A 19017-nucleotide genomic window follows, 5' to 3' on the forward strand; every position below is an offset into this window, starting at 1 on the left:
GTGACAGCATCCCTTCAAAGCATTCCCAAGGAAATGAAGGCGACCTTTTAAAAAACATTGAATAGATTGTATTTCTATGGTGAATTCACCCTCACTAGAAGCCCAAGTGCCCAAGTTTATTCTTAAAACAGTTTCAACTTTTGCTTTGCATTTTTCCATGAAACCACTGTCAGTAAAATTTACAATTTTTGAACTCCAGAGAAGTCTAAATCAAGCATATCATTTGAGGCCTTATACTCAGTAACTTAACTCTTATGGCAGAATTTGATTAGGTTTTCCAAAAGCAGTATTTGTTCTGGAGACTTGCCATATGTAAAACCCAGCAACCTGAAGTATGTGAGTCAAGAAAATCACCTTTTGGGCTGTCAACTCGCACGCACTTGGAAAGCAATTTTTATTCATCCTTTCACCCTGCCAAACCATCAGTGCACTTGGGAGACAAGCATGATTTGTGTCCCTTAAGGAAAAATATCAGTTTGTCTGCTATTATTCATCATAAACAGCACCACCCCAAACCTGGTAATATTGCAGGTAACTGGTTAGCTACCATCACCTGAAACCAATTGAAACACATGCCCTAAAACAAAGGCATAAAACTACAAATGAGAGACACCGATAAGTAACGGGAACGGGTGTTGTGTTCTACAGGTTTTCAGGGCCAGAATAATTGCAAAATCCACGCCAAGGTGATGAAAGGCACAGACAGCCACAGTCCGCAGCCTCCTTCCAAGCACTGGAGAGAAAGCACAAGCTGAAGCAGGCTGTTATAAAGTTTATTGCCACTCAATCATTTTTATACCAAATGTGTTCAGTTTGCCCCCAGATACCTTTTCCTTCAAATGCCACTCCTGCTCTCTCTAACTGCGATAAACCACGTTCTTTTCTGCTGCGCATCAGTTGTGAGCTATGAAGGGTCTGGAGGGCCCAGGACAGGATGGGGACCCCACAGTTGTGCCAAGTGACACTAGGGCACCCCCATCACCATTAATGAGTTGGCACCGGTGCAGCCGACGGGACATACAGGTCTGCTGGTGCACTGCAGGAACAGTCTGGTGCGCATCAGTCCACGTGGGCTTGAGTCTCCAAAGTCAACCAAGCTACAGGATGCAGCAGGCATCTGCGTTTCTTAAAAGCCAAGTACTGCAATTGTACATGTATATAAAGAGGGGAAAGCAACCAAGCAAGAAAATACTCTTTTGCACAGTCTGAGCTGAACCACTCTCTAATCCTGGCGACTCTGGAGCACCCAGCTACACTCCAGGAACCAGCAAGTCATCAAGAGCCAAATAAAATCAAAGGGACAAATAGATCCTTTACTGCTTTTCCATGGTTGTGCCCTTCAACCTCTCGATCACAATTCCAGTGAGCCCTGGCTCATGGCAAAGCCGGTGACTGGTGACAGTCTCAGCTGCTGGGGAGCTGGGGGCAGCTGCCTGCCCCTTGCCCACCGGGCTCATCTCAGCCCCAGCTCTGCCTTTCTCCCCTGGCAGCTGCACTCATGACCGACCACAAGGCCCGAAGAACCAGGCAGAATAAATCAAGTTTGACAAAAACAGACTTTATTCCTGGAATATAAAGTGTTTGTTTTAAAAGTCAAATTAGATTTCTTAATACTTTTTTTAAAAAAACTAGACCTCATTAAAATTGAATTTGAAGGTACAGTGACTTGGATTATAAGTCAGTTTAGGATTTCATATATTAAAATTACTTACGTGAAATAATAATTTATATATAGAGTGGAGCAGTGCATATTTGCTGCCAAAGTTTAAAAGGAACTGAAACACCAAACAGCTCAAAGGCACTGAATAAACACTGCTTTAACTAAGTCAGTAATAATGAATTATTTAATTAAGTCAGAAATACAGGAACTCACGTATCAAATGACATCCGTGGTCCCTTAAATACACTGTCCTGGCTCTAACTGATGAAGACTAGATACTTTAAGAGAAAAGCCAATTACTAATTTCTAGTAATTAAAAAGGGTAGCTTAAAACTGAACCATAAAGATCTCAATATCCTTTCTAAAACATATCTTAGCACATAAATGTCAGCTTCACAGTTTTGCTGAATTCTTCCGCATACATTATGATGGCAAACTGCAATTTTAGTTACATGCTGTTCAAAAAGACACACACACACACACACACACACAAATCCACTTATCCGTTTCTAACTGCATTGAGAAAAATGTGAATATATCACAGCAGACGTGAATATTATGTCCATTTTGTCAGAAGCTGGGGAAAGCAGAAAAAGCCTTTCTGCCTTCTGCACCCCAGTCATTCATCAGGACATTTCTAGCACCTCTTTTTTATGTTTTCAAATCTGTCTGCGGCTACAGGTTTGTATGTTTTTTCACATGCAGGAAGGCTCTGCAATGAGCTGAACTGTACCCTCCAGGGTGATCCAGACAGATACACATCTCATGGCTTTACCAACTTTGCAGAGCACGCTCCCTCGTGTTCCCACTGCACCTCACTACCCCCTTTGCTTCTTCCCTGTCGCTGTTAACTGAGCAGAGGTCTTGCTGAGCCTTCTCCAGCAACAGCCATTTCCTTCCACCAAAAACAGAGCGTGTAAGGGACAGTTAAATCTGCTTGAATGAGCTTACGTCAGTGGGCTTGCTCCAACTCAAGCATATCACTTTTCATTATAGCCTAGCAAATACAACTCACTATTGCAGTGCAGGCAGGGCTTAATTTATATTGGTGCAGATTCACCAACCTTACTATTTTGGGGGATGCACACGTACTTTTAGCAGCAATCTACAACTCTATTCTCAAAGCCATGATCTAACCCATCTCCAAGTCATCTAGAGAGACGTCTGACAGGCGTGGGCAGGGCAGGCCTTGAGAGCACCTGAACACACCATGCAAAATCACAGGACCTGGGAATGCACCATACAATAAAATACAATAAAACACCATGGAAGTATAAACACGTCAGATGAAAACAGAGGAGGAAGAGAGAAGCAGAAAGCAGCAACATAAGGGAAGACAGAAAAAATGCAAGTGAGGGATTGGAGATGCTTAAGTGGGTTTTAAGAATAGATAAGATTGCAATTACTGGTATGTTCTTCATTATTAAAGTTACTGAATAATCAAGAAACGAAAGGGGAGCATCTGAATGAATCTCAGTATCACATGGTTAGCTGAACACAGTACTTGGGTGAAGGGATTTTCACAGTGTTTTTGAAACACTATTTCTGTTAATGTAGGCATGGAGCTAAAGCTTTCTTCACTTATGGAGTAACATGCCTGTCCAAACTTCAGCTGTGCAGTCTTGGGAGCTGTACAGGAAAAGCTTTGTATATAAAAAAAGAAAAAATATTAGTGATTTTCTTCTTTTTGCACTGTCCCATCTAGGAGAGCAGCCACAAACTAGAAAATTAGAAAGTGAATGGTTCAATTGCAATGTTAGAAAGCTAGGGAGTTAACCATTCCACACCATGGTCTGAAAGGTCTGCGCTCCTTGAATGTGTACAAACTCTTGGGTGTAACTGCACTGTGGCAGACCACCAACACGAGTTCTGTGCCTCAGATACAGAGGAGGAAGTTACTACCTTCAGCTCTTTAAGAATTTACTCTGGCCCTTAGTTTCACACAGGTAATATTCTGTATGAAAACAGATATATAATAAACTGACAGCTCACCTACACCTCTTGTTTCCCTTTTTTATCTAAGAACTACAGGACAGAACAGTTTATTCTGAGCTACAACTTTATACACGAGTTTACTTGCAAAGTATGGTTAATGAACAGCCCTCACCCATTTTCCAGAAGTATCAGACTAAGAGCTGCAATACAACACAAATTCACATCCCGTTGTCTGTAACCCTAAATTTATCTTCTAAAAAACACCCTTATATACTAGACTACGTGCTAAAACACTACCAAAATCTTGGTAGGCACGTTAAATAAAACCATTAATCATTTGATGCCAGTTAAAACATACTTGTATCTCTAAAACATCTGCAGTCTGCATTAATCAGCATACTGTACAGAGTTACTGTGTTTAGCTGTTGTATAGCTATGCACAAAAGATAATTTAGTTTTATAGTGCAAATGCCATCTGTCACATTGTCACAGCATGACAAGGTATCACATTACATATTAAACAGACAACACGCCTTGAAAATAAGGCCTATTTTCATGCCACGGTTGTCTTAGAGACTGAAGAACTGGGTTTTCATGATAGTAACATAATTTAAAAAGAAAACAAACCAAAACATTTTTCGCTGGGATGAGAGATACCAACTCCCTGTTCTTTTTTTTAGGGAGAGCTGTCATAAAGAAAACTGCTATTTTGATCTCGTTTGGTAATGCAAAACCCTAACAGCTTTCTGTCTCTAAATTAAAAAAACCCACAGCATTAACATTGCTTATACCACATGATGCTCTGTGTTGCCACCACGATGGTAATTAACGGTACATGGCCTTTTCAGATGACAAGCCACTGGACATTAGGTTGATTGTGGTACATAACGGAGCATATGCATAAAGCAGTACTGCTATGCCAAAAACTGTTAGCAAATAGCTTGTACAGTCTTCATAAATGAGTAGAAGAATGCTTTTATATGTAGATATACATCATTACTATGGAAGCCAAGCATGAATGACATTACAGCACAAGACATGTTTGTCAGCCTGTCAAATGACAAGATCACCAAAGAGAACTGATTAAATAATACAGGCTGAAAGATGCTCCTTACTCCCATTACATCTCCACCCAAAATTGCTATTAAGCAACCAAAGACATTCATGTGACTTTGTGTCTTGCACATGAGCCCATTATCAAGTACCTGTTAGCAGCGTTAATTGAAATTACATTGTTCTGGTGTTTCAACAGAACACTTTAAAGGGTGTTTTGTTTTGTTTTCATCTGGAGGAGGGGGGGTGGTAGTAAACTCACAGAAATAAGAACATAACAGTCAAAAATGAACCTAATTTAATTCTGCCAGGAAACCACCTCAGGCCATAGGACATACTTCAAGCCTCAGTTAAACCATTAATGAAATGTGCATCTGGAAGAAATTTTAAAACAAACAAAAAAACAAAAAAAAAAAACAACCTAAGAACACCTGCAACATACCATATACAGAGAAAAAGCTCATCTGAAGTCTGTACTTCTGTTACTTTAGATTTATTTAAAAAAAATCTATTCAAAAGGATGCATCTCTCTGTTTAAAGACCTTTCTTTGCTTTTAAGGACACGATGAAAATGCCTGAGTCCCTGATTCCCCCAGGGAATCATCACACGATGCCTTCTGGCACCTTATTCTTTGTAAGGCAGAATGGAGGCCACCAGCCTGGGCTCCGTGGTGGTGTGGCCTGGATGAAGGAGGGAACAGGAGGACCAAACAGGCTGAGCAGCAGAGTAGGTGTTCATACGTAGGTGAAGGAGATAGCAGCAGTAATGCTGACTCCCCAAAAGCTGGGGGAACAAACAAATCTCTCCTAAATCCCCTTTGCACAAATGCAGAGAGCTGACTAAGAGCTTAAAACCACAGGTAACTACCTTGAATTTTCCCAGGTTGTTTTTTTTTTTAATTATTATTTTAAGAGGGGGGGGAAGGGAAACCCAAGGAACAGCTCCCCAAGACCCCAAAGGTAGGGCTGTGCCGAATGAAGCAGAACAGAGAGGCGGAAAGAGAGCTGATGGCCACCACCCTGCCAGCTGCTCCCTATCTGTTTTATCGGTACCACTGTGCTATCAAGCTCCTACCGATTGCCCCTGGAGCTGTATGATAAGGGCAGAGCAGCAGCTCTTCTAATAAGTAGGTACCAGGCCATGTAAAGGTCATTAAGTTTTGACAAACAGAAACAATAAATTTTATAGTACCATATGCACTCCCTGTTAGCACTGGGGAAACAAGCACCACATAACCTACCCACGTGTCACCAGGGAATCACAGTATTTGATGCATGTACCTTGCATCCACCTCGGCCCCCCTTGGCTGCAGTCAGAAAGCTTTGGAGGAACAAGAGGACTCCAAATGCAAGCTACAGGTCTCTGCCCTTCAGAGAGCTGTGCGTGGAGAAGGCATGAAGCCCTCTGCCCAAGCAAGGGAACACCATCACCAGGAGGAGAGCCCAGTCGGGATGTGGGCAGCTGGACTTTATCCAGATGCAGCCACCGCCAAGCAGGTGCCCCTGGAGAGGTCACCTCCCCTCCACACACCTCGGCTCGCCCACCTGTAAAATAAAGGTAATGAGATCAGCCCCCAGGGTGAAGCGCAGCAGGGGTACAGAGAGTGAGCGCGACACGAGATGCGGGTTATTATAAAATCCCTCAGTGCTGTGTGCCTCGTGTTGATTTTGGCATTGGACAAAGTGGTTTTACTTCTCCCTGAGGAGAACAAGTGCCCTTTGCTTTGCAGCTATGCCAGCGACATCTGTCCTGCAGGACATTTTCTCTCATTTGGTAATCACATACACAATCTGGAAACAGAGTTAAGTGTGCATTTTATTTGAAATTATAGGCACAAGCAGGTCCACAAGTGTAGTTTATCTCTATTTAGTTCAAGGGTATCAGTGATAGAAAAATCAGCATAACCACTGAGAGAGAGAAATGTCTAAATTCTCTGGTATTAACCAAATTATCAGTGACACAAATAATTTATTCTTCGGGGTTTATGCCAAAACCGTCATGTCTTGTTTATCCTGCCTTTTCTGGGGAATTTTATGGCTGAATGGAGAACCAGTGGGCTAACATCCCACGAGAGGGGAGAGTCAAGAAAACTCTCAACATGCCTGTGAAAGAAAGCATTTCATTTTGAAATGTTTTGTTCCTTCCACTTTTATTTTGTTTGTGTCTATTTGACCGTTACATAGAGAACAGTTATAGACTCAGCTTCCAAAATATTTTGCTTGTTCTTCACAAATATCTCTTCATGTGAGGAAGAGAACGTAATTTATTCTGGTAAATAAGAATTAAGTAAAGCAAGCTAGTCAGCATTTTAGGTCTTTGCCACCTCTATGTGAGCACCAAGTGAGGGCAGTTCCTCCCCAGTCTGAAAAACTTTTACAGATCCATCTTTGCTGTAATACACCACTAGCAGTCCCGGTTTTTAGTTGTTTCCCCTACCTCACCATCACAGGGATATGCTTTTAGACTCAGCGACACACCTTACCCCGTTTCAGAGTTATGCTTCCACTAGGAATGGATGGACAAAGGAACAATAAATCCACACTTTGAAAATATCCATACCTCAGCACCCAGGGACCAGACAGATTAGTAAAAATGGTGAAAAAATTTTTTAAAAAGACATTCTGCTATTTTAAGTAACATGAGAAGGAAAGCTGTGCCAAGAGCACGTCTCCAGACAACAGCTATTCTACACTAGAAAGTAAAAATTAGCAATTGTGCCTCCACAGAGTATAAACAAAGCGGGAAGAAAGAAGGTGAAGGCAAACACAGTGAAGCAAGGAAGAGCCTGCTAATTGGAAGAAAATATAACATACGAATGTGCAAATAAAACAACAAGGGAAATAAAAAAGCATGCAATGCCTCACTGCTAACAATGAATACTTGGGAGCCTGAAAAGGGAGAGATGTGCAGCTAAACCCTAGAGGCTTAGCAAAGCTTGGCTATATTTGTTAATGTTTCTAGGAAACCCTTCCAGACTGTGTAATTTGAAAACTGCGTATCTGCATGAAACCGGATGCAGCAGCAAAGCAGCATCTTGATGAACATTTGCCACACGCTTTTCCTCTAACGAAGCACAGTTCTTGCTGATCTGCGGTGAGGGATCACACCAACAGGCCGGGCTCATCATCTCGGCACACGGAGGTGACAAAAAGCCCCTGAAACCAGTGTCACGGACAAGCCAGCATCTTCCCCCTGCAAAGGCAGCTGGTGGCTGCAGCAGGCAGGGACCAGGTTACCCTCTGCTGCACCCTTCAGCAGAAGCCCGGCCCTTCCGAGGAGCGAGGAGAGCAGGAGAGTCGGCAGCCACATGGCACGTCAGGAACTGCTGTGCTCCTGTGAAGGACCGGGCCAGTCCTCCTCCATCTGCAAATGGGAAGCAGCAATAAAAGGCAGCCCAAGTTACTTCTTTCTCAAGTAAACCAAATTAAATTAAATGATCAGAGGAATAAATGTGGGACTTCTACATACACGTCCAAAGTGAGCAAAACACCAAACTCTGGAAAAGGAGGAGGGTTCTAGCACAGCAGGTGTGCTGCAGGAAAAAGGACAGGGAAAGGACAAGAGATGTGCCAGAAAGCCCTTTCGGGGAGGTTATCCTCTGCTTAACTGCCTCTGATTCTGCCCCTGTGTGACAAAAGCCGTGAAAGGCAAACACTAAGTGACATACTTCTAATTGCATAGTCCCATTTGATATTTTAATGCATGTCATTGAGGATTAGCTTTTCATTACTTTTGCCAGGAGCACAGGCAGCCCTCCAAACAGAAGAAATATTTTTTCCCCTGATGTGACACGAGCTACAAAGATCTTGTTTGCTGCAAGAACACACAGCCTGGTGACCAGCAGCAGTGACCATCCCATGCAGCCAACAGATGTGGGTACAGATTCAGCCCTCTCTCCACTGGAGATGCTTGAGCTTTCAGTCAAAGAAGAGGAGGAGAAAAGTCCTCCTCCTGTCGTGGGAAAAATAACTGAGCTAAATGGTAGGGGTGTTCTAAAAGAACTCAAGTTCTATACAACGGATAGTTGAATTAAACCATTTCAATTACTTTCACTCCGTATTTTCAGTAACTTTTTAGAGAACGTGCCCTCCCCAGCTCTGAGATCATCCATCAGCCAGCTCCAGGAGTCAAACTGTCAACTTCTTTCACTGACAAGGGTGGTGGGTTTTTTTTTTCTGGTGTGCCACCTCCTTCTACTAAGCACTTGAATTATGATCTCTGAGTTTAAAGCAATTAAAATAGCCACTGACTTAAAAAAAAAAAAAAAAAGAAGAGGCCACAGTCACTTCTAACGTAACTCCCTAGCATCTTCAGCAAGAGGCCAGCTAGCCCTCCCCTGCACCAGGAGGTCAGGCAGCCCAGCTGGACCGCAGGCAGCCTACCTCCCTCCCCACACCAGGGATGCTGGACCGCAGGCAGCCTGCCTCCCTCCCCACACCAGGGATGCGCAGGCACTGCCTGCAGCCAGATTTCCAATTCCCTGCCAACCTGACCCCTTGCATATCAGTTGAGAGCCTTAATGTAGGCTTGACAACCACACCAGCATAAAGCCCTGTGACAACCCAGGAGGAGGGGAGGGAAGAAAGCTGCCTGTGCAATTCTCAAACACTTTAAAAAAAACAAAAACAAAAACAAAACAAAAACCAACAAAAAAACCAAAACACTTTCCCAGGCTTTTGTCTGTAAACCGAAATTTCATCCACGATGCTCAACGTCTCACTGCTAGCTGGGAAAGGCAATTCTCTCTGGGACAAAACCAGCAGCTGCTTTTCCTGGGAGTGAACCCTTCCCCTAGACACCATCGACCCAGTGTACCATTTATTTCCTCTCCTCCACAGAAAGCAGCTTCAAGGCACCGTAAAACAATACCAAAAACTTGAACACCTGGAAAGCCCTAAAAATCAGCCTCTGAACTTTTGGGGCACCTTTCTCCTTGCCACTGGTTTTACATCTACCTTGCTAAATTAATCATAAAAATATATTTTTTAAAATTACTTGGCATGATTTTAACATACGAAACAGCCATGTGGCCATACAAAAAAAATTTCCATACAGTAAGCAAACATATTTCAAACATATTTGCAAAACCAGGCTGCTTAAATAAACCAAACCAAAAAATCCCACCTATCTTTCCATGAAATCTGTACTTGCAGACTGTATTCACCTCTTCTCCCAGGGGTGATTTTTTTTTTTTTTTTTTTTTTACTTTACTGTTCTTTTTTTTTCCTCATCCCCCCCCCAGTCTGTTTGCAGAGCTGTCGTCAGAGGAGAGAAGGCTCATGACAGTGACAGTGAAAGGTTTAGACCAACTGCTGGAAACTGAAATCACAACTGCAATATGAAAGCCCAACATGAATGAACAAATTGTTCTGCCACAGGCATGCACGGGAGCGACAACACTTCACCCCTACTCAAGCCCTAAGCCTTTACCTCAGGTCAGGATCCCAGCCCTTCTCCTACATGATGCCAGCAGCGGTGGCAGGGGTTGCAGATGCCTCCCCATTGCACATGCAATGAGAAACACACAGGCTGGGAAATCAATCCGTAGCTGGGAGATGCTTAGAAGAAAACCCTGCCCAGACCAGCTCCAGCACTGCAGTGGCAGGACAACAGCTGAGGAGAGGAAGCAGGAGGAGCCCACACTCAGCAGAGCTCCAAGGATCTTGCTGCCGGAATGACACACAGGCCAAAGCATGAGCAACACAAACTTAAAAGGCGTTAGATAACAAACATCAGCCACCTACCAGAGTGTGTGCAGAGACCGTTCTCGGTTTAATTGGGGGGACAACTGATTGTTGCCAGCATTAACGCAGTTACCCAAAGCATCGGCATATGAAGCATCAGCGTTGTAACGGCCTTTAAGGAAACGCTCCTCATACGCCAAGCAATTCCCATCTGTATTTCTAGCTCTTGATACCAGCAGCTTAACCTTACATTCACCTCCCTTTTGTGAGCTCTACAGGCGAACCACGGGGGGAAGAGATGAGAGCTGGGGTAGGGGGCCAGCCACTTGAAAACTTGATGGTGGAGAAAGGGCTTCTGAAATGTAAAGAAGGCTTCCCAAAGCACCACCCCCCGGAGGAGTTAAAGAAATTCCACTACCAAGAAATATTGTGCTGCGATTAAACAGCTTTTTTTGCTTACGTTTTGGGGCATCAGAAGGGGAAGTGAAACAACATTAGCTGCTTCGTGACTTAATAGAAACCCTGGAACAACCATAAACACACACTTATCCAATCAAGACTATACAGTGATGTGTACGTAATGATTTTATCTTTCTGAATAAGCAAAGGAGATAAAGTACTATCTTGCAGTTTTTGAAGAATACTGGGTCGTTGTGTCGTGTGGTGTGTGTCTCCCCACACACACACAAGAATTTGTTGCAAAGAATTTTCCTTCCATCCATGCATGTAACTGAAGGCTGATACCCCTTAGCATATTTCTTAAGTACAACATCGGAGAAATGTGGGTGAGGGGGTGGGAGGTGTGTGCAATGGAATAGCATAGAAATGCAGGATAAAAACAGCAAGTGGGCTTTCAAAATATACCCAAGAGGCTGTGTGTATGTATGCTGAAGTTCACCGTTGTATTACTACAATAAAAAAACCCTGATTTAGGGCCAAAAGTACATTATTGATATTCAAAAAAACACTGCATAACTCTGTTTCAAGATGACATGACAATATGGGGCGGGGAACGACACAACACTACTAAAATGACAACTGGAATCTCTCTGTTATGTTCACAGTACTCTGTAAAAAGCTAGACATATTAAGCTAAAACAGTTCAGACAACTGAACATCCTGAAGTTAGAACATTCCCTCCCTACACTGTTCCAAGGCATCTCCACCAAGCCTAACCCAAGTGACAAAGACTATTGAATAATATTGATGCTTAGCATGCATTTAATACTTGTATATTCAAAGTGCTAACACACACACACACACCCCTCAGCCCCCCAAAAAAACACTGAACAAAACCAACCTGAACAACTGGGAGAAGAACTCTGCCTGTCGCCACATGGGGCGAACCTACAGCAACATTTGTCCCGCAGTGGGAGATGTCCTGCTGTATAACCACAGCCCCGCACAGCGGGATGAGGCAGAAAGGACGGTGTCAACCACTCCATGGGTGTTGGAGATACCCTCCTGAGAGGGATGGATGGACCAGTCTAATGGGCAAGCAGCACTGCAGGTATGCCACGCTGTGTTTTGGATGACAGGCAGTACGCAGAGCGGGAATCATCGTTGTCAGCGTCAAAGCCGGGACCCCAATTAGCCCGTAACCTGCACCAGCTGCCTGACGCGCTGACAGCCTTTGCTTCTTTGCATGCTTGGGCCACCCAGGTCAAGGTTTAACTCCCACGTAAAAGTGTTTATTAATAACACTCAAGAATACAGAGTAAAGACGAGAATGAATGTGAACAAATACCCATCATTTTAAACACCACCACCCCAAAAAAAAGCCTGCTTCATCCTGTTTAATGGTAAAAAGAAAATGTATGGCTGGATCCCAAGTGGTGAGCAGGATATGAGAAGGAAGGGGAGTCCAATTTTTTCCTCTACTGGTCTGTAAAATCAGGAAAGGCTTTGGCAAATGCCAGGTAGATAAAAGTGGACCACTTACAAAAGTATAGGGTGGACTTTCTACATTTAATTTCTTTCTGAACTTAAAATCTGCCTCAGAGATATTACAGAAAACACTTTCAAGTTTAAAAAGAAAAAAAAAGAAAAAGTCATTGGGGACACGAAGGCTTCATTGTTTTCCCCAAACTTTATATGTCAACACATACACATGCATAAAAAAAAAATCCTTACCTCCCTTCTGAGACATTAAATCCACACAATGTTTCTTGGAGAGGGTAAAAAGAAAATGTAGGTCAAGATGTTGAGATAGGGATTGCTTCTGAAAGATGAAAGCATAAGAGGACTAAGCTTTCATTCCTTATGTTTCTTTGAGATTTCAAACAGAGTGTTATTTGATAATGGTTCCTTTCAGAAAATTGGAATTTAATATAGCTAATTATAAGTTAGAGAATTAATGTAGAGTCAGTACTCCAACTGAGCTGGTATACCATGCTGATGCTTTTTACCAGCATGTCCCCCGTGCTTATTATAGATCTTTTCTCCAAATTCTAAGGCCAATCTGTTCTCACATTAGGCTGGATGGCCTACGAGTTGGGGGGGTGGGGTGGGGGTGGTGCGGGGGCACAAATTTATGATCTTTACGGCTGTAACACCAAGCCTGCAGCAAGCAGCCTGCAGTTGTCCTCACAGCACGGCACAGTGCAGGAACAGACCCTCCTGCTTCAAAGGGAGCACAGAAAATAAGAGGACAAAGACAGAATAAAAAACCACAAGTAGCTGGAGACGACACGGAGGACATGGAGAAAGAGGAAAACACATATTCTTCCCTTTAAAAGGAAGGGGAAAGTATGACAACAAGAGACGAAAAAGCATGGGCAAACAGGGAGTATTCCTAATTGTCCAGTATTAACATGGAAGCATCTGAGAATTATTTGTCCTACTCGCAATCCTAAGTTAAAAATCCTGACCTACATTTCACAGAGAGCAAGCAGTACAAATAGGAGCATCCCTCATGACAGGCACCGGCAGCAGATGCAGCCAGATTTGGACCGAGGACAGTCTCTGCCCTTCGGAAGGAAGCCACGCGTCAGTGTTGCAGGGACCCATGCAGGTTTGAGATGCTCTTTTTCTAGAGATGGCACAAAAGGCGTTCAGCAACACCTGCTGCACATCACTGGTTAGTACATAAGGTAAAACTGTAGCTTGCGTAGTCTTAAACATACATCGTACTTGAGTGAATTTTGAGGGCGGAAATGTACATCGTGGGAAGCTCTGCAATCCACGAGGTTCCAGCAGCTTTCCCTTTGTTTTTCACTGTGGTTTCCAACTAAATACTAAGCCGGCATATTTCTTTAAGTTCTCCGATGGACGTGTGAGCTCCTGCAATGAAATTCTGTCATTACATGAGCTCTGTTAAGGTCTTAATCAGAAGGACCATACCCCGTTTTTTCCTGAAAATGGTACCTATGTTCAGTCGAGCTATAAGCTTCTGGGGGGAAAAGGGGCATGTTTTTTACATAATCAGAAGTTTCTTACATGTTAGCAAATTAATCCCTCAAGTCATATTATCATTTGGTATGTCCCCACCTGGGTTAGAGGCAGGACATTCCCTATGAAAGTAGGTGTTGCCTTCCAAAATATTATTCTGCTCCTAACAGGCCACATCAGGACAAAATCTGTCCCCTACAGAGGACACCTCCCCCTCTGCATGCTGGAAGAATTCCCCAAAATCTGCTGAACTTGGCACTATATCACGCACTCCCAAACCTTGGGGCTGAGGAGTGCTCGTCTTTCCTTAACTTCTTCCTCTAAGCTACAGAATAGCATTCATTTTTAGAGAAAACAAGCAAACAAACCAAAAGTTTACTGAGGTCCTTCCTGACATGCTTAGCACTTTAGGGAACTGAAGTCTTCTCTTGACAAGTGGACACCAGAACAGTACTTTTCCATCGCTTTCAACCTAAGTAAAAGGGAACACATCTGGCATGGAAAGCACTGCCTCCTTCAGTCTGCTCTCTGGTTCCTGTTGCCTGAAGAACCTGGTCAACCTAGGTCAGGAGGGAAAGCAGCCACTGCACAAAAGCTGAAAGCTATTTTCCTAAAACCTTGGTAAAGTTTCTGAGTTCCTTTGTCCATACCAGCAGAATTTCTCCTGGAAGTAGGAAAGCACAAACTGAGGAGCAGTCTGTCCTTCTCAGCAGAGTCTATTCCTTTCTAAGTCTCCCTGCAAATTCAGTTTTCAAGAGACTATCCCCACGGAGTCCAAGATGATTTGAGAAGTTTTAACTAGCTATTTACTTAGCAGTTCTAATTTTGATCCAGCCACGTGGTAATGCAGCACCATCTCAACATCCAACTACGCCAGGGAAATTGAAGGACTGCAAAACCATCTTCCCCATAAACCTCATATTCAAGTTCACAGACAGTATCTTAAACTCGTTTTTCCAATCAGTCAACTATTCTAAAAGAGGTCTCCTTTCCAGGCTGTTAATGGCAGACACCTAGATCCGTAACAGAAAGAAAGGTGGTTTTCTGCACTAAGCAATGCCTTAACCAACAGCTCATTTATTCTACTTTATGAGCAGAGCATGTGTATATAAGCCTGTGTTGTGCTTTGGATGTTAATTAGCCTTCAAAACTTTGCATGCCAGTTTTATTGGAGCACCTTCCATGCTGGCATAAAGGGGACTTTGTACCAAACACTCTTCCTCCACCCTAGGAGAGATCAACATCAGCTTGCAGCTCAAAAACCTCTCTTTCACAAAGAACTTTTACTCTTCAATTCTGGTCTCTTGTTAATGAGACTTTAAATATTCAAGGACACATGCAAAGGTAATCTATGAAAGAGTGCATTTAAATCTACAATTGCAAATGGGCTACGTTTATCTACTTAGATAAGACAGCCTTGTTCCTCTCAATTACAGAAGGTCAGTTCCAGGCAAACGTAAACTGGCATTTGAAGTTCATCCCTGCAGGACAATGAGATGAGGTAAAGCTTCTGGGACAGGTTTCCATCTAAATAAAACTTGACAAGTAGTCCCTAACCACAGACTTCATTGCTGCACAAAAGGCCACCTTCAATTGATTTTCAGGAGGGGGGAGAAGAGCAGCAACAACTATGTTTCAAGAAGATTTGGAATTCAAGCCACATTCTGCTTCTATCCCTTATTCATGGCTTCCAACTGGAGGTAATCACTGCTGACCGCCCAGAGATATAAAAAGGCAGAACAACTACTGTAGAAATCAGCAGATACGTTGTCCTTGAACAAAGTTATTTGCTTACTGTCCTGTCAAGTAGATTGTCACGTTAAAGGATGAGTTGGGACTCTTCTCCTTGGAAGAGAAATGGTGTATTCCTGGACAGATGCACCACAGGAACCAACAACAAGGCAGGGAAACGGAGCCCTGCATGCAGACTGTGTAACAGGAGCATGCCTCTCCCCACCCCAGCACACCCCTGTATGACTCCACAGTTTTAAGGCTCCACGCAACCCTTCTAGTATAGGGAGCCAGAGACTGATAAAGCGCCTGAGGCTCTGAAACAAGATCCCAACATCACAGCAAGGGAGCAGGGGTCAGGAGAAAACAGAAGGAAATGAAATCCCTCTTCAGCCCTCTCCATCCAACACACCTGTATCTGTACAGGTCAGTACAGCCCAGATGCCTTTTCTCAGTGCCCTGTATGAGAGGACATGCTTCTACCATTGCTCTAGCAGCCTCTTGCTAACACTGTGACAGCATTTCCACCCTGAAGCAGAAAGAAAATTCCCATGCTGTGAAGGAAAAAACGGTACCCCCTCTGTGCCATTTTCATCACTTCTGAGATTCTTTCAATCTCTCCACATATGCAGCAGGCATGACAAAAACACTGGGGTGCTTTGCAGCCACAGTAAACACAGCATCTTTAAAAACAGTTGGCCATGAAATGCTTTCACCTTTCAGAGCACCAGAGGAGGCAACAACTGTCTGAGGGAGGTGTTTTAGGAATAACCTGCTTTTGATGCAGCCTGGCTGAAACAGACCATGTCACGGTGAGATTCACCTCTTAACACATCTACACACACACACAAAGACTAGGAAGAGGCCGAACTGAAATATTTTTAAGGTCAACCACTAATGAAGCTAAGTGAGGGATGAGCGAAGGAGGAAAAAAATCCAATTAAATGCTGGTGAGACCTTTGGGCATTACTCAGAATGGCTGGCTGAGGCCAAATTTTTGCAGGAAATATGGACTATCTCCTGGGCTCCCAAATTGCACCAGAGGTCAGCTGAAGAGGTTTCGGGAGTTTGCCAGCTCTGCCTTTCTGTGGGATCTTTGACATATTGCTCCAGCTGGGATCCTTCCAGCTCTTCCCTTTTTCCATTTTAGTGTATAGCTTGAATAAAGAAAACAAGATGAAGGCTTTCAAAGATAACACAGTCTTTCACAAACAGATGCAGAACAAAGGACAGGAAATTCTGAGCAAAGTAAAAAATGAATGTTGTCTGTTCAAGGCTTATCTGGAATGAGTTAGCCTCTTAGTGGACAGATCTGAAACATCAGACAGTCCCGACTGCAATTGCAGTGCTCGCTAACAGGACTGTGAGGGGAGAAAACAGGATGGATAAGGGTAGAAATTCAGCTGCCTTTAGTTCTTGGAGCGGGAAAACTCCTTCAGATTTACCAGAAAACACTTGCAAGTCAAGCTTGTCACTGTCATCCCCTGTCGCCCTAAGCACCTACGGTTTCTCTATCTACACTTTTCACTGGACAGCCCCTTCACAGTATTAAATTCATTTAAATTGGGAAATAAAGGACATCAAAGGCAGGTTATTGAAAACATGCATTCAACTAATTCTGGATACAACATCACATTAACTGCATGTAATAAATCTGCGCTAGTCAGACAAAAAAAAATTAAAATGTATGCACATGTATTACAATGTAGAGCAGTCTACTAGGACTTCACAGTATACGTGTTAAGCTATATTTATTTTTTGGAAAACATTCATCCACAAGCTCTGGGAAGTATCTGCTATGTGATGAACGGATCATCATCAGTCATCAAAAGGCAGCAGTTATTTCAGAATGGTTTCTTGGAGATTTTAAATTAAAAAGATCCCACTGAAACCAAATCAAAACGTGGAGGCATGAGCTCAGGGCACGGACCAATCTCCCAGGCTGTTATGAGCCGTGAAATGAATGTGACTAATTCCTGAAGACTGTCGTTGCTCAAAAAGGCGACTCATGTTCTTGCTTTTCACAGCAGAAACTCTATGTTCAGACATGGGTTGATGGCATCTAAAAATAATGCGATACCAATCTACTGACATTTTCAGTTTACTCCATGTCACTACAAGGATCCCCAGATCCCTTCCAATTGGCAACCTGCACATGTTACAAGCCACAAGGCTTGGGAACACAGGTAACAGAGGGTGTTTGAGATGAAGATTAAGGTGCACTGGCAGCTGTGTCAGGCAAGTTGCAGAAGTGGCTACTGTGCCCATCAGCAGTTACAGCCATCTGTCACTAATCTCTACTTTTTCTTTTAAAACCACTTTACTGCCAGGGTTGACACGATAAGGTTTACAGCACACACGACATCTGCTCTGATTAAGCACAGCCTAATGGCCTGAAGAACATCCTGCTGAACCAAATAGTTCTCAAACCCTTTCCACACTTCCAAACAGCAAACCATTTCTAAAATGCCCCCCATGTCAAGGAAAAACTGCTGTGGAGGTTGTCAGATGCAAGACAGGCCCTTGAAGACTGAAAATGTATTCTCCCTAATACTCTGAAAGTGCTCCACAAAATGCAGTCTTGCACTAATACCTCAAAGCTACAGTGTAAAAATGATAGCAAAAGCCTTACTCAAAGCTAAGCACAGGCAGTTTTCAGAAAACACAGTTCCCTAGAACTGACTACAGCAAACCGTACTACACAGCCTGTGTGTATGACTGCAACGTCTCTCTGATTCTACTTGTGATACCGATTTTATTTCCTGCTGCATTCCTATTTTTTTAATAAAGAAATATTTCTTAATAAAGAATATGCTTTTTCAATGACTGACTTTTTTCTTTCCCTGCTGCTTTCCTGGTTATATGCCTTAGGGTCTGTCCTTAAATTAAAACCGCTAGTTATTTAATGCACAGTTTCCTTCTGCCAATCATGGGCAATGGGGAAGCAACAGAAAAACTGACAGTTAAACTCTCTTTACAAAGCAGCTACGTATTCCGACCTGCAGACCTTTGATCGTCACTAGAACATTTTAATAAACACTAAAATAACAAGAATCACAAGTATTGGGCATCAGACAGAAAGAGGTAAAGCACCTTTGTCCCCATTCCCATGCTTTCTGAGAACCATTGCTCTGAAACAGAGACATCGTGCTCACTTTTTCTGAGCACACTGCTGGACTGCTGCCACCTTCTCCACTTCGTGTCCATACTTTCTGCAAGTTTTCCAGCCCTTTCAATAGCACAATCCACCAGGCAAACAATGGTATGGAACTCGAACATTTACACTACCTTTAACAGCTGTATAATTTTGATTTGATTTCTATGTAAACCACAAGTTATCTCTTTATCTCCTCAACACAACTCAACAGCCTGAGAAAATGGGCAGCACCAACCACCAGTTCTCACTTCATCAGGTCACCAGCATGAACTTCATCCACCCCAACCTGGCAGTGTGAATGACAATGGTCTGAGCAGATCTGTCTGGCTCTTAACATCCCAATAAAAATCTACTCATCACAAAAAAAATTATTAACAAATTTAAACTTGTTTATCTGTGGTTGAGT

The 19017-nt window shown here is 43.1% G+C and overlaps 1 protein-coding gene across 1 annotated transcript in view; it reads right to left on the reverse strand.

Annotated features, from left to right (window-relative positions):
• Positions 1 to 7881: 7881 nt before the first annotated feature.
• LOC129735568 (protein Jumonji-like) overlaps positions 7882 to 19017 on the reverse strand; it is a 116356-nt gene continuing 105220 nt past the window's right edge. The window contains exon 3 of the mRNA XM_055704461.1: positions 7882 to 8012. Within this exon, the coding sequence (XP_055560436.1) occupies positions 7882 to 8012 (131 nt within the window). The remainder of the gene's footprint in view (positions 8013 to 19017) is intronic.

Source organism: Falco cherrug, chromosome 3, assembly GCF_023634085.1.
Source record: "Falco cherrug isolate bFalChe1 chromosome 3, bFalChe1.pri, whole genome shotgun sequence".
NCBI classification, from domain to species: Eukaryota; Metazoa; Chordata; class Aves; order Falconiformes; family Falconidae; genus Falco; species Falco cherrug.